Source organism: Chanodichthys erythropterus, chromosome 2 (genome assembly GCF_024489055.1).
Source record: "Chanodichthys erythropterus isolate Z2021 chromosome 2, ASM2448905v1, whole genome shotgun sequence".
In the NCBI taxonomy this organism is placed as follows: Eukaryota; Metazoa; Chordata; class Actinopteri; order Cypriniformes; family Xenocyprididae; genus Chanodichthys; species Chanodichthys erythropterus.
The window spans coordinates 39770001-39785560 of NC_090222.1; the positions used below are offsets into that span (position 1 = coordinate 39770001).

A 15560-nucleotide genomic window follows, 5' to 3' on the forward strand; every position below is an offset into this window, starting at 1 on the left:
GAGGGGAAGCGGAGTCTGAGAGTCCTGCTGAGATGAAAGACTCACAACACTGGAACATTAGATTTCATTACAGCACACACTTCTGAAGGAGTCGGTGACAACAGCAGCCTGACTGACACAAACAAGACGCTCACAGAGAGCCAGCCAAGACCAGCGCTTTTATTTTGCCCTTCAAAGAGCTCATTCCTCAAGGCGAGAGTGATCCAAAGCAAACTGAACAGCCCAATGCTTTTCATATTAGACCTGTCGACCGCAGATGCCAGGGGTGACGGCCGTCTTCCTGAGATTATTGCCATTGCTGGCTCCGAAATCTATTCCATAGCTTTGGCAGTGCATAGTGCCTATTTGTGTTTTTATTCATACTTATACAATTAATATTTTTGCATGCAACTGTTTTTTTATGATTTTTATTTATTTAATATCCTGCTCATATGCATATATGCAAAAGCTCGGACAATGTATAACAACTACTCCTGTTGTAGATTTAAATATGATCAATATATGATCAGATAAATCTGTTGACCGTTTAAATGACTTTCAATAAGTTGTTCAACAATAATATCTGTACTGTCCCTTTTAGCCTCCATGAGAAAATGTCTAGACTTAATTAAACAGCCTGTGGTTTAAAATAAAAAAATAAAAAAATAATTAAATAAATAAAGTGCCAATATTGAGCATGTTGTGTGGTTGTAATAAAATGAAGCATAATAAAGCTAAATAAACTAAATTACATTTTTCCCCTTGTGCCAGTACTGAGAATGTTTGTGGTTGAAAATAAAATAAAATAAAATAAAATAAAATAAAATAAAATAAAATAAAATAAAATAAAATAAAATAAAATAAAATAAAATAAAATAAAATAAAATAAAATAAAATAAAATAAATAAAATAAAATAAAATAAAATATTTTAGACACACTTGCATCAGACTCAGTACTGAGAGTGGGTTGTAATAAAATAAAATAATAAAGTAAAATAAAAATAAAATAACAAAAACTCCAATAAAATAATAAAACAACATAAACAAAACTAAAATATTTTAGCATCACTTGAGCCAGTATTGAGAATGTTTTGTGGTTGTAATAAAGCATAATAATATATAAAATAAAAAATAAAATAAAAAGTCAAATAAAAATAAAGTGACAAAAAGTCAAACAAAATAATAAAATGAAATAAAATAAAAAAACATTTGTGCCAATTTTTAGTATGTTTCAGACTGTACATGTCAGTCACTCTCAGCACTGGTTACTGATAACCCAGTTCAGCTGACCACTTCTACCTCTGATCTGATATTATGGGAGACAAAATTGGCAATGAATGTCAAACTGAAGAGCCCAATTGATGTTTCATTTCTCCTGCCCCCTTGAGGAAGAAACGGCGGGCTATGAAGAGCCATTCGAGCGACGGCAGACGCGTTCGGGCAGATATAGTGAGTGTTTGAAGAGTAAACTCTCCCCTGACAATAAGAGCTGATGGCGGGAGACAGTCACATGGTCCTGAAACTTGCTCTTCACACAGCATTTGACTGAATCAACTTGACAATAAATCAATTGTGCTTATAAAGATCCGCACTGACACACACTCTCTGATGTGGCATTAACGTCTTCGGATGCTTTTGTCTCAGCAATGATGGAAAATATGATTTTCAATTCTTAACAGGCACATCAAAAGTCACATTGTGCCATTTGAAAGGGCCATTTTTGCACTTGAAGATAAAAGCAGGCTACAACTGACAGAAACGGCCCTTTTGAACTTATTCTCATCATAATGGCTTTGACACGAGAGTCCAAGACAAGCGCTTCTTACCTTAAAGCCCAGACTGCTGTTCAGAGAGCCGAACTCCGGAGTGCCGGGATTTTCACACGCCGTCCGAGTTGGTTCTGCGGTAAAATCAGGACAACACTGCAATTATCATCTCCTGCACTGTTATCTTGATAATTGGGTTAGGACAAGCTGATGTAAACATTGATGTTCTGACAGTGACCCGCAGAACAAGGTCATAATGTTCACATTCGAAGGCTGAAGTGGATATAAAAAAATAAAAAAAAATCGGTGGTTGCCAGAACTTTACTGTAAAAAAATACAGACTGAACTTAAATTAATACCATTCAAAACTTTGAAGTCAATAAAACCCTTTTTTTTTTAAAGAAATTAATGCTTTATTTCAGCAACGATGCATCAAATTCCTTTTAAGGCAAGTCAATGTCAGAATGACTGAGATGACCAATCAGATCAAAGGAGGCGGGGCTTCACCGTTCACAGAAGATGAGTGCGAATTCCGATGTGATGCTTTAGTATTAAAAGTGAAAAAAAAAGACTTAAAGGTGCAGTAAGCAATATCTGAGAAAAGCTGTTAAAAAAGTGGATCAGACTCGAGCACCAAAACACACTTGGAGCCAATCAGCAGTAAGGGGCGTATATACTCATTGGGGGAAGGTGTGGCATAGCGTGTTCATGAATTTGGGGGCGGAGCTATAAGGATGTGGTGTGATCGTTTTGGGTAGGGGCGTGTTTGTTTTGGTGATTTTAAATATCAAAAGCGTTTCTCAGAAATCACTTACTGCACCTTTAAGTAGACTGTAAACCTTAACGCTCAAAATAATTAATTGGTTTGAGTAGGACAAACTTAAATTAAACACATTAGTTCAGTCAAATTAACTTTTATGAGTGTTTAGTACTTTCTTTTTCCTTCAAGTTCACAGAACTGATATATTTTAAGAAAACTGAACTGTTTTACTGTTTTGAAATAATGCAATTATCACCCCCCATGTTTTTAGAATAGACATGAAAATGCACTATCCAAACTTTAATTATTATAATTCAACAGTGCTTTGGAGTAAACACCTAAGTTTGATCTTGTTTTAACGAAGACACTCAGCAGATTATTGATAAAGTGAAAGCAATAGTTTGAAAAAGTATGAAAAAGTTATGGAAGATTACATTTACTGTAAATCAAATGTACTGCACTGAACTTTTTTTTATATAAAATGTATATTTTATCAAATATATTGTACTCTAAAATTGCTACCTAATGAAAGCCATATGTCAAACCAAGTTGTGTTTCAGATTTGAAGTTTATATCATAAAAATTAAAGTTCCCATGAGATTTTGTTTAGGCGCTGTACCACAAATATCCACCGGGCGTCACCCACATTCCATTGAAGTTTTTTTAATGCATTCTCCCGCTTTCGAATGCGGGGTATTGAAATCGCATTTGAATGCGCGTTCGCGTTTACTTTCACTTTCACGATCGCCAGTAACTCTGTAAATATGGAGCGGCGGTGACCGTTATCCAACTGAATTAAATGTTTTTTATTTAAATACAAAGCAAAACGACAGTGCAGGCCTAATGTAAACGTAGCGGTGGCATATTCTTTCCTAATAATCCTAACACTCTGTCATGGCAACATCACGAGACTACTTTTCGCCTCAACGAGAAATCTCGTCACATATAAGTCTCGCGAGATGAGATCTCATCACACCCCTACCAATAACCGATATATTGGCTGATAAATCTAAATTAGGGACGCACCGATATGAAAGTTTTGGCTGATACCGATAATTCTTTATATTTGAAAGCCAATAACTGATATATTGGCCGATAAATCTAAATTAGGGACGCACCGACATGAAAGTTTTGGCTGATACCGATAATTCTTTATATTTGAAAGCCAATAACTGATATATTGGCCGATAAATCTAAATTAGGGACGCACCGACATGAAAGTTTTGGCTGATACCGATAATTCTTTATATTTGAAAGCCAGTAACCGATATATTGGCTGCTTAAACTAAATTAGGGATGCACCAATATGAAAGTTTTGTCCGATACCAATAATTATTTATATTTGAAAGCCGATAACCAATATTTTGGCCGCTAAATCTAAATTAGGGAAGCACCAATATGAAAGTTTTGTCCGATACCAATAATTCTTTATATTTGAAAGCCGATAACCAATATATTGGCCGATAAATCTAAATTAGGGACGCACTGACATGAAAGTTTTGGCCGATACGATAATTCTTTATATTTGAAAGCCGATAACCGATATATTGGCCGCTAAAACTAAATTAGGGACGCACCGATATGGAAGTTTTGGCCGATACAATAATTCTTTATATTTGAAAGCCGATAACCAATATATTGGCCGATAAATCTAAATTAGGGACGCACTGACATGAAAGTTTTGGCCGATACGATAATTCTTTATATTTGAAAGCTGATAACCGATATATTGGCCGCTAAAACTAAATTAGGGACGCACCGATATGGAAGTTTTGGCCGATACAATAATTCTTTATATTTGAAAGCCAATAACCGATATATTGGCCGATAAATCTAAATTAGGGATGCACCGATATGAAAGTTTTGTCCGATACCAATAATTATTTATATTTGAAAGCCGATAACCAATATTTTGGCCGCTAAATCTAAATTAGGGAAGCACCGATATGAAAGTTTTGGCCGATACAGATAACCAATAATTCTTTATATTTGAAAACCAATAACCGATATATTGGCTGCTAAAACTAAATTAGGGACGCACCGATATGAAAGTTTTGGCCAATACCGATAATTCTTTATATTTGAAAGCCAATAACCAATATATTGGCTGCTAAAACTAAATTAGGGACGCACCGATATGAAAGTTTTGGCCAATACCGATAATTCTTTATATTTGAAAGCCAATAACCAATATATTGGCAGCTAAAACTAAATTAGGGACGCACCGATATGAAAGTTTTGGCCGATACAGATAACCGATAATTCTTTATATTTGAAAACCAATAACCAATATATTGGCAGCTAAAACTAAATTAAGGACGCACCGATATGAAAGTTTTGGCCGATACAGATAACCGATAATTCTTTATATTTGAAAGCCAATAACCGATATATTGGCCGATAAATCTAAATTAGGGACGCACCAGTATGAAAATTTTGGCCGATACCAATAATTCTTTATATTTGAAAGCCAATAACCGATATATTGGCTGATAAATCTTATATGAAGTGACTCCACTCATATTTCAAGCAAAAATCTTAAGTGTCTCAGCTGGAGGAAATAATCCATAATTTATCGGCTTTATTATATTGGCTGAATTTTCGGTAGCGAAATAGCGATAACATTAAAAATGATCATATATCGGGCAATACCGATATGGTAGCCGATATATCGAGCATCCCTAACTTTTACCATTAAAATTGTGATCATTTTTCACAGTATATGTTCATAAGTGTTTTAGTAGCATTCGATGAGGTCAAAACGCACCTATGCAGCGCGGCTGTGTCCCGCTCCAGGTGGCGTCAGCTCGACAGGTGCGTGTAGAGGAACCCACCAGCAGGTAGGGGGCGCTGCAGCTGTAGCTGACCTCGGCTTTGAAGATGAAGCTCTGACCCTCTCGTCTGGCGTGGGCCGGTATGCCGGGGTCACCGCAGAACTTGGCTGTAAAGACGGATGAAAGGGTGAGTCATTTGCAGCCCATTTCAATCATACAAATGGACTTTTTGACTGACATATGTTATTTAGTGAGAAAAAGGCTGATGTAATCCACTGGAAACTTGCAGTCTAAAATAGCTTTTATAAATGTTCTAGTCGTCTCTAACAGGGTGATTATCGTTAATGAAAACAAACTATTAAAAAATTGTTTTTACTAGAAATAAAGACCTTTTGTTAACTGAAAAACTAGTACATAAATTATACCAAATAACACAATATATATATATCACCTTTAACCGGGTTTATTTTGACTTAATTTGAACTTTAAGCAGTCATTCTATGTTTAATGCAACTAACTAGCAGTTGATAAACACGATTCTGATTATTTCTTCTCAGAAAATGATTTGCTTCTAAAACGTATCACATCTGATCCCATCACTGCCGCCGTCAAGGAAAATCTGATAACCTTGTTTTCTGAATGATTTATCTGCGAGTAACCCGACCTGACCCTCAAAACAAACTCCTGAGGTGAACAGGAGAAAAATACTGCTCAAAAATACATGATCTGAGACGGACAGAGCGAATTCAATACGGGAGGAAGAGTCAATTATTAAACCGACAGGTCCTACATTCTGAAGGAAATCTCTGCGTATGATACAAAAAACTCAGTGACCCTTTCATTCTCACATTTTGAACTCAAGAGCTCATTTTCCACAAGCCAAGGATTTTCCTGCAGGGACAAACTGTTCAAAAGTTTGATTTTTATAATGTTTTTAAATAAGTCTCTTCTGCTCACCAAGGCTGCATTTACTTTGATCAAAAATCCAGTAAAAATTATGAAATATTTTTACAATTTAAAACAACTGTTTTCTATGTGAATATATAGTAAAGTGTAATTTATTCCTGTGATCAAAACTGAATTTTCAGCATCATTACTCCAGTCTTTAGTGTCACATGATCCTTCAGAAATCATTCTGATATGATGATTTGATGCTCAAGAAACATTTATGATTATTATCAATGTTGAAAACAGTTTTTACAGATTAATATTTTCATGGAAACCACTCCAAAGTTTGGGGTACATAATTTTTTTATATATATTTCTGAAGGATCATGTGACACTGAAGACTGGATTAATGGTGCTGAAAATTCAGCTTTGATCACAGAAATAAATTACATTTTACAATATATTCACATAGAAATCATCTATTTTACATTGTAAAAATATATCACAATTTTTACTGTATTTTTGATCTAATAAATGCAGCCCTGGTGAGCAGAAAAAACTTATTTTTTCACTCATTATTTAGGTGCAACAGACTCTAAAATGAAGATAAACAGCTAGAGGTTTGGCATTTTAATTGGCACACTTTGGTTTTGCCATACAAAAGGAAAGAAAAGCACCTTTGAGAGCGCATAAGACTGACAAACCCCAAATTAAATCTATTTCCACATTTGATATGTCACGATTTCACTGAAGCAAAAGTGTTTGACGTATAAATTGCAGTGAAACTCTGCAGGCTACATGGTATTTAAAGATCAGAAGTCGAGCGGCGGGTTTGAGCGGCCCCATGAGTGCACAGGTCGGCTCACCTGAATGTGAATCAGATTAATTATCCCTCTTTAGAAAACGAAGCGGAAGGCCAAAGGGGTCTGACATGCTCTGTGATGTTTAATTCACAGGCTGGAAAGCCGAGTGTGACCACATGGACAGAATACAGCTGAGTGGCTGATCACATGCAGCAGATTATACTGCACAGCGTCAGTGTGACAGCACTTAATACACGTCAACTCTGATGGCCGTCGGTTAAACTGCTCTAAAGCGTTTTAAACGGCAGATCAGTCAGTCTGCGGCCGTGAGGATCGGGCTTTCTCTGAAGCGCTTTGACACGTAAAGCTTTTGCAGTCTGCGGTGATGAAACGAGATCGCCTGGTCGCATCTTCCACAAGCGGCCTGAAGGAGAAATGACAAGGTATCTGCTCTTCAAGAGTGTTTTCCAAACGTGATTTTTATCCTTTATACTCACTTATTTCCACAGACACTTAAAAACGTCACTGCATTACACAGTAAAATGTCAAAGCAAGCATGATTTATTTTACACTGAATAGACTGTAAAAGAAAAACACTGCCAGTTGTCGTTGCGAATATAGATCAGTAAAAATACAGTAAAAATTTAAACATATTTACAGAAAAACCCATAAATTTACAGTTTTGAACTGTAATTTACAAAAAAACTACTGATTACATTTAGCAGATTTTTTTTTTATCTAAAGTGACTTACAAATGAGGAGAACAGTAGAAGCAATCAAATCAACAACAATTTAGTTTTTTTTTAAATGTTGCAATTTAAAAATTTTTGATTCATATTTTAGTAATACAGTACCATTAAAAAGTTTGGGTGTAAAGGTTTTTAAATTGCAAAATAAATAAATAAATAAATAAATATGTATGATTTATTTTAAAGAAAGATACACTGTAACAGAAAAACACTGCCAGTTGTGGTTGCCAAAATAATTCAGTAAAAATACAGTAAAAATTTAAACACATTTACAGAACAACCTCTAAATTTACAGTTTTAAACTGTAATTTAAAAAATAAAAGAGTACTGATTGCATTAACATTTAGCAATGTAACTTTTATCCAAAGTTATTTACAAATGAGAAGCAATCAAATAAAAATAAATATATATATTTTTTATTTTTACATTTTTTTATTAATATTTTTGTAATACAGTACCATTCAAACGAATGGGGCTAAGAATTTTTAAATGGCAAGATAGATAGATAGATAGATAGATAGATAGATAGATAGATAGATAGATAGATAGATAGATAGATAGATAGATAGATAGATAGATAGATAGATAGATAGATAGATAGATAGATAGATAGATAGATAGATAGATAGATAGATAGATAGATAGATAGATAGATTGATTAAATTAACACTTTTTTTCAGCAAGGATGCTTTAAATTGAGCAAAAGTGACAGTAAAGATATTAATAATGTTACAAAAGATTTATTTAAAATAAATGCTGTTCTTTTGAACTTTTATTAATGAAAAATATAATTTAATTAAATGTTATATATATATATATATATATATATATATATATATATATATATATATATATATATAAAATTTGCCACTAATTAATAATTTAGCACCAATAATAATTGATTATTAATTTTTATAGCATATTATTAATTTTACCATTCAAAACTGTAATTTACACATACATAAATAAATAAATAAATAAATAAATAAATAAATAAATAAATAAATAAATAAATAAATAAATAAATAAATAAATAAATCCCATAAATCCAGCAGCTCTTTTCTGCTACATTTTAACATGCAGTATATATTGAACCATAATAACACTGGTGATAAAGAGAAAGACATGATGAATCATAAGTAGCTTTTCAACAAGCTTGGGAAATATATTTGTTTAACAACATAAAACCCTAATGCACATAACTGATAACAAACAACTAAGAAGAAACATCCTTTAATAAATTAAAAACATGCATTTAACAGTAATTTACAGTAAAATTACATGAAATGTAAGCTTAGATCTATTTCAGCCCCAACCCATAACTTTCACATTTTTACAGTTGAAATTAAATTTTTCTTTTAATGCAGATCAAACACACTTTGCCCATGTGTACTGATCGAAAGCATTTTCACGTACTATAACATTATATATTCCATATGCAACGGCAGGTCAAATGTGGCTCCGCGACAACCCAATCTGTGATGCATGGAGACCGTTCTCATTTGACTGCTTTTTTTTTTTCTTTCTTTCACAGAAAAATTATTTCAACAGCTCTAGGCTAGAGCAAGTTATGCATAATAATGAGAAGTGGAGGACCCAGTCAGGCCCGTGTGTCAGAAGAAACTTCCTTGATGAATAATACAATGCTTTCAGCACAACAAAAACACATCTGAATTTCACAGCGCAGCTCCAGTGTTCACAGCGTGATTAAATATATCCATTAAATCTACTGATGGCCAGATTGAACGCTTTAATATTCAGAACTTTCCATGAATACAGTACGCTTTGGTGTTTCATTATTTCTTTAAAGCATTAGAGACACACATTTATTTTTCTTTTGGTATTAACTGTTAGATTCTGTACGCAAGATAAAATATTATCCAACATTAAATTAACCAAGAATGAACATTTTGGAAAAACAGAGAATTTTTTGGAAACATCATATTTACACTATTGGTCAAAAGTTTGGAAACATGAGATTTATGTTTTTGAAAGAAGTCTCTTCTGCTCATCAAGCCTGCATTAATTTTGATCAAAAATACAGTAAAAATTCTGAAATATTTTTACAGTTTAAAACAGCTGTTTAAAACAGAAAATCAGGGTTGTAGACAATATTTAAAATCAGTCCAAATTTTGAAAACATGAGATTTATGTTTTTGAAAGACTTCTCTTCCGCTCATCAAGGCTGCATTGATAAATACAGTAAAAATACAGTAAAAATTTTGAAATATTTAAAATAGCTGTTTTCTGTGTAAAAAGTGTAATTTATTCCTGTGATCAATGATGAATTTTCAGCATCATTACTCCAGTCTTCAGTGTCACATGATCCTTCAGAAATAATTGAAGGATCATTAAAAAAAGATTAATGGGGGAAAAAACTGAAAAATTAATTATTAAGTTAAATAAAATGATCTTTTCTACAATTTAAGGGATAAATGAGTTACAAAAACAACATTTGATATTAAATAAAAATAAAATAATATTAAAAATAAATTAATAAAAAACAGAAAATGTATTCAAATATTTATAAAACATTAAATTAAATATTTAACACGGAAAATCAGCGTTGTAGACATGTCCCAAAAACATTGCAAGCCCTTTAAAATGAACCAAAAAATAAAATGTAATATTTCTTTTAACCACCTCAGATCAACAACCAGCATTTTCTACACCTAAATTCACTCATCATTTGTTGAAAATGAAGGGGAAAAAGGCCTTATTTTCCACCCTATTCCCAGAAAAAGGCACACGGCGTTTAGCTGGATCTACGAGACGAGGCTTTAATTTCTGAGCTGCCGTTTGTCTCTGATCGCTGCGCTTGGAAGCTCGTATTAGCACGGCTCTAATCTTGTAGCTCTGGCAAACTCCTGCAAGAATGAATTACGATTTATGCCTTATCAGCAGGAAACCCTGACAATCTAGAGTTTCTCGCACCTTATCTGTGCCCTGTGCACATGTGAGCAGCTCTTTAAAGGTGAACGCAGATACTGCATTACATGGGAGCGAAAGATGACGGGATAAACGGGTCACAGCTGGAAAAATGCATTCATTCAAGTGAAAAATCCTGCCCTCTAAAGTACACATGGAAAGTTAATGAGGAAGAAATTAATGAGTTGTTTACTTCAAAACAGCATGTTTGAGAGAGTTCAGAAACAACTTTATGAAACTGGGATTGAGCAGGAGTGAAAGAGGCTCGTGCTGCGTGTCATTTATTGTTCTCTCCATTCTGAATGTAATGAAAGCATTAATGTGAATATCTGAATGGAGAGAAACGTCATGAAGTCGTCAGAAAATTAAGTGCTAATTACATTCTCTCACTGCGCTGTTAAGGAGGAGATTGCTTTCCTTTATGGATGGCAGAGGATTGTTGGTTCTGGATGATGAAAAGGAGGTCTTTTTACATTATGAAGGACAGGATTGAGCAAAAAGCTCTCACAAATAAACGCTGATAATCATGCTGGTATCAGTTGTTCAGATTAGATCTTTGTGCTGTAAAGAGACTTCTTCTCATCTCATTCCACACTCGCAAAACAGCTGAACAACATTCAAAATCACGTTTCACATTCTTAACTCTCACAACACTGTTGAAAACGAGTGTTATACACAATGAACTGATACTATTTTTGACACAAGTATATCTGACATATATGGATATAAATATATAACTCATCATGTCTGCGTCCCAAATATCATTTCCGCCACATAAGAAAAAGAAAAAAATCATGCTCTGGTAAATCAAAATTATGACTTAAGTCATAATTCTGAAATAAAAAGTCAAAATGTATGTCATAATTTCAACTTCGTAAATCAGAATTTTGATTTACGTCATAATTTCGGCTTTTTAATCACATCATTTTGACTTTTGCCTTTTTTTCCAAGTCAATAATAAGTCAATTTCAACTAAATCATCATTTTGACTTTTTAAGTTGTAATTTCAACTTTTAATTCATAATTTCATCTTTTTAAGTCATAATTTTACGGAAGAGGATTAGGGCCGAGCAATAATAAAAAAATAAAACCATCTCGAGATTAAAGTTTTTAAATTTCGAGAAAAAAGTCGAGATAAAATGTTGAGAATAAACTCATTAAATTACGAGAAAAAAGTCGTTAAATTACGAGAACAAATTCGTTAAATTACGACTTTTTTCTCATAATTTAATGAGTTTATTCTCGTAATTTAATGAGTTTACTCTCAACATTTTATTTTGACTTTTTTCTCGAAATTTAACAACATTTTTCTCATAATTTAACGAATTTGTTCTCGTAATTTAACGACTTTTTTCTCGTAATTTAACAACTTTAATCTTGAGATGGTTTTATTTTTTTATTATTGCTTGGCCCTAATCCTCTTCCGTATAATTTCGACTAAGTTATAATTTCATATTTTAATTAATAATTTCAATTCAGTCTGTCATAATTTTGACTAATACTTTCAACTTTTTAAGTCATAATTGCACCCATTCAATCTCATAATTTTGATTTGTCATAATTTCATCTTTTTAAATCATAATTTTAATTTAGTACATCGTAGTTTTGACTAAGTAATAATTCCATCTTTTTAAATCATAATTTCGACTTTTTTAGTCAATTTCAACTTAAATCTCATCAATTTGACTTAGAAGTCACAATTTCAACAAGTCATAATTGCAATTTTTTTAATCTGATAATTTTGACTTAAATCATAATTTCAATTTGATAAGTCTTAATTTTGATATAGTATGTCATAATTTTGACTAAGCAATAATTTCAGCTTTGTAAGTCATAGTTTGGCCTTTGTAAAGGGGACCTATAATGCCACTTTTACAAGATGTAACTGTTTAAGATCGTAGCCAGAAAATATATGCCGCATGAAGATATAACAGGTTTAGTTTAGTTTGATTACGGTTATAATTTGTCATGTTGTCATCCTGCATTTATGACATGCTATTGCATTTGTGTTACGTACTGTATTGCAATAACATGGCCCCGCCCCCTTTGCTGCATGTTCTCGGGGGCGGGGTTTATGTTAATTTTAGGGTTAGTGATGTCACCACCCTGGGAAAAAGCTTGTTGTAGTCCCTACCAGCTGTTTGTTGTAATCCTTAAAAAGCAATTTCTATAAAAGAAAATATTGAACGTTGAGCGTCGTAACTTTGCAGATGTTGTTTATGATCAAACAGCAACATTACACACTAACTAAAGTTAAAGTCAAATCATAATCAACCACCCCTTTAAGTTGTAATTTGAAAGTTATTTTGAATTTGTCATTATTTTGACTTTTATATCATAATTACGACAATTTAAAGTCATCATTTTGTCTTTTCATCTCATAATTATGACTTAACATGTCATAATTTCATCTTTTATGTCATAATTATGACTTACCAGAGCATGTTTTGTGGCAGAAATAGGCTTCCATACAAATCACTTATTTATACTACGCTCTAGTACAAAGTACTTCATTGGTGATGACAAAGTTTATACTTGAGTATGTTGCAAGACAGTGATATGCAAGTTTTAGCTTAGAGCTAAAATACCTTAAAATTCATTATTACATGAAAAAGTGCATGCACAGACACACACGTCCAAAATCCACTGGAAATAGTAATGCACTTTTGGCGTTCCTCTGCTATTTCATTTAACATACTACAATTTAGGAAGGATAGTATATGAACTCAAACAGGCTGTTCATCAGCTGATCAAAAGTTTAAGACCATAGCCCAAAAAAATCCACAATAGAACTGAAAGTGTCAAAAAAGGACTCAGTAGTGAGTAGCCCCACCATTCTTGTTTGAGTTTATAGCAGTTTTCAATAAATTGCCTACTCTCTATTTTTTGTATCTTCTCTTGGCATTTTGAAGCAGTACTTACAGCCTGGTTACGATCCGGCAGTGCAAAATGTGAATACTGGTCATTTTTTCTTAAGATTTTGTTCAGGTGTGTATATGTGTGTGTGTGTGACGGCTCTCTGTTCTCATTCTGAATATCAAGATGTTGCTGCTCCATGTAAAGGTGCTGTAAGCTAAAATTTTTTGCATCAGTATGCATAAACTGTCCCCTATCTGACAGGCACTGAAATAGGTGTCTTGAGAAATCACTGCCGCCTCTGTGACAAACCTAGAATCTGTAAACAGCAGAAAAACTGTCAAGAGAGTGACTCATGCTTTTTTAACCAGTCAGTAGCCAATCAGAACGGCTCTCTGCACATTCTGGTTGGCTGACAGCAGCTTGGCTCAAATGACTTTAGAGGGCAGAGTTTTGGGAAGAGGACGAATGATTGAAGTCAAAGACAGTTAGAAGAAGGAGAAGCCTTTAAGGACAAGGAATGACTTTATATCATAAAATTCTGACTTTATATCTCGCAATTCTGACTTTATATCATGAAATTCTGACTTTATCTCACAATTCTGACTTTATATCTCGCAATTCTGACTTTATATCATGAAATTCTGACTTTATATCTCGCAATTCTGACTTTATATCATAAAATTCTGACTTTATATCTCGCAATTCTGACTTTATATCATGAAATTCTGACTTTATCTCACAATTCTGACTTTATATCTCGCAATTCTGACTTTATATCATGAAATTCTGACTTTATATCTCGCAATTCTGACTTTATATCATAAAATTCTGACTTTATATCTCGCAATTCTGACTTTATATCATGAAACTCTGACTTTATATCACAAAATTCTGACTTTATATCACAAAATTCTGACTTTATATCACAAAATTCTGACTTTATATCATGAAATTCTGACTTTATATCACAAAATTCTGACTTTATATCTCAAATTCTGAATTTATATCACAAAATTCTGACTTTATATCATGAAATTCTGACTTTATATCATGAAACTCTGACTTTATATCATGATATTCTGACTTTATATCATAAAATTCTGACTTTATCTCACAATTCTGACTTTATATCTCAAAATTCTGACTTTATATAACGAAATTCTGACTTTATATCTCAAAATCTGACTTTATATCACGAAATTCTGACTTTATATCATAAAATTCTGAATTTATCTCACAATTCTGAGTTTATACCACGAAATTCTGACTTTATATCTCAAAATCTGACTTTATATCACGAAATTCTGACTTTATATCACGAAATTCTGACTTTATATCACGAAATTCTGACTTTATATCATGAAATTCTGACTTTATACCACGAAATTCTGACTTTATATCTCAAAATCTGACTTTATATCTCACAATTCTGACTTTATATCTCAAAATCTGACTTTATATCTCACAATTCTGACTTTATATCATGAAATTCTGACTTTATATCATACAAAATTCTGACTTTATATCTCAAATTCTGACTTTATAACTCGCAATTGCAAGAAAAAAAGTCAGAGTTGTGAGACAAACAGTCGCTATTACCTTTTTTATTTTGTATTTCATGGATTTCAAGTATCTGCCACTCTTTGCACTAAGTATAAACAGCATCTATTTTCACTTAGTGTAAACATTTTCATTTTTGTGTGATCTGTTCCCTCCAGTTGACGATACTCACGCAGACACAGAGGAAGCTCTCCGCTCCAGGAGCCGTTGGCGACACAGGTGAGGACGGCAGGGAAGGACAGCTCGTATCCCATCAGGCAGCTGTAGCTCACGCTGGTGCCCCACTCGAACACTGATCCCTCCACCTCACCGTTAGAGATGCTGGGAGGAGCGGCGCAGGTCACCGCTGGAAGAGAGAGCGTCGAGTTCATTACCAATGCATGAAAGCCCGTTGATAGCATTGTTTATTTGCATGTGATGCCTGTGTCGCTTTACCGTTACATTCAATAAAGCAATTATGCACATCAGGGGTTGTTTCATTAACAACAATGCAA

The 15560-nt window shown here is 33.2% G+C and overlaps 1 protein-coding gene across 1 annotated transcript in view; it reads right to left on the bottom strand.

Moving 5' to 3' along the window:
• The window catches only part of csmd3a (CUB and Sushi multiple domains 3a), a 389031-nt gene that overhangs the window by 12735 nt on the left and 360736 nt on the right, over positions 1-15560 (bottom strand). Inside the window, exons 60-62 of the mRNA XM_067412377.1 lie at positions 15239-15412; positions 5273-5446; positions 1806-1879 (exon numbers count right to left, since the gene is read on the bottom strand). Coding sequence (XP_067268478.1) covers positions 1806-1879; positions 5273-5446; positions 15239-15412 — 422 coding nt within the window. The remainder of the gene's footprint in view (positions 1-1805; positions 1880-5272; positions 5447-15238; positions 15413-15560) is intronic.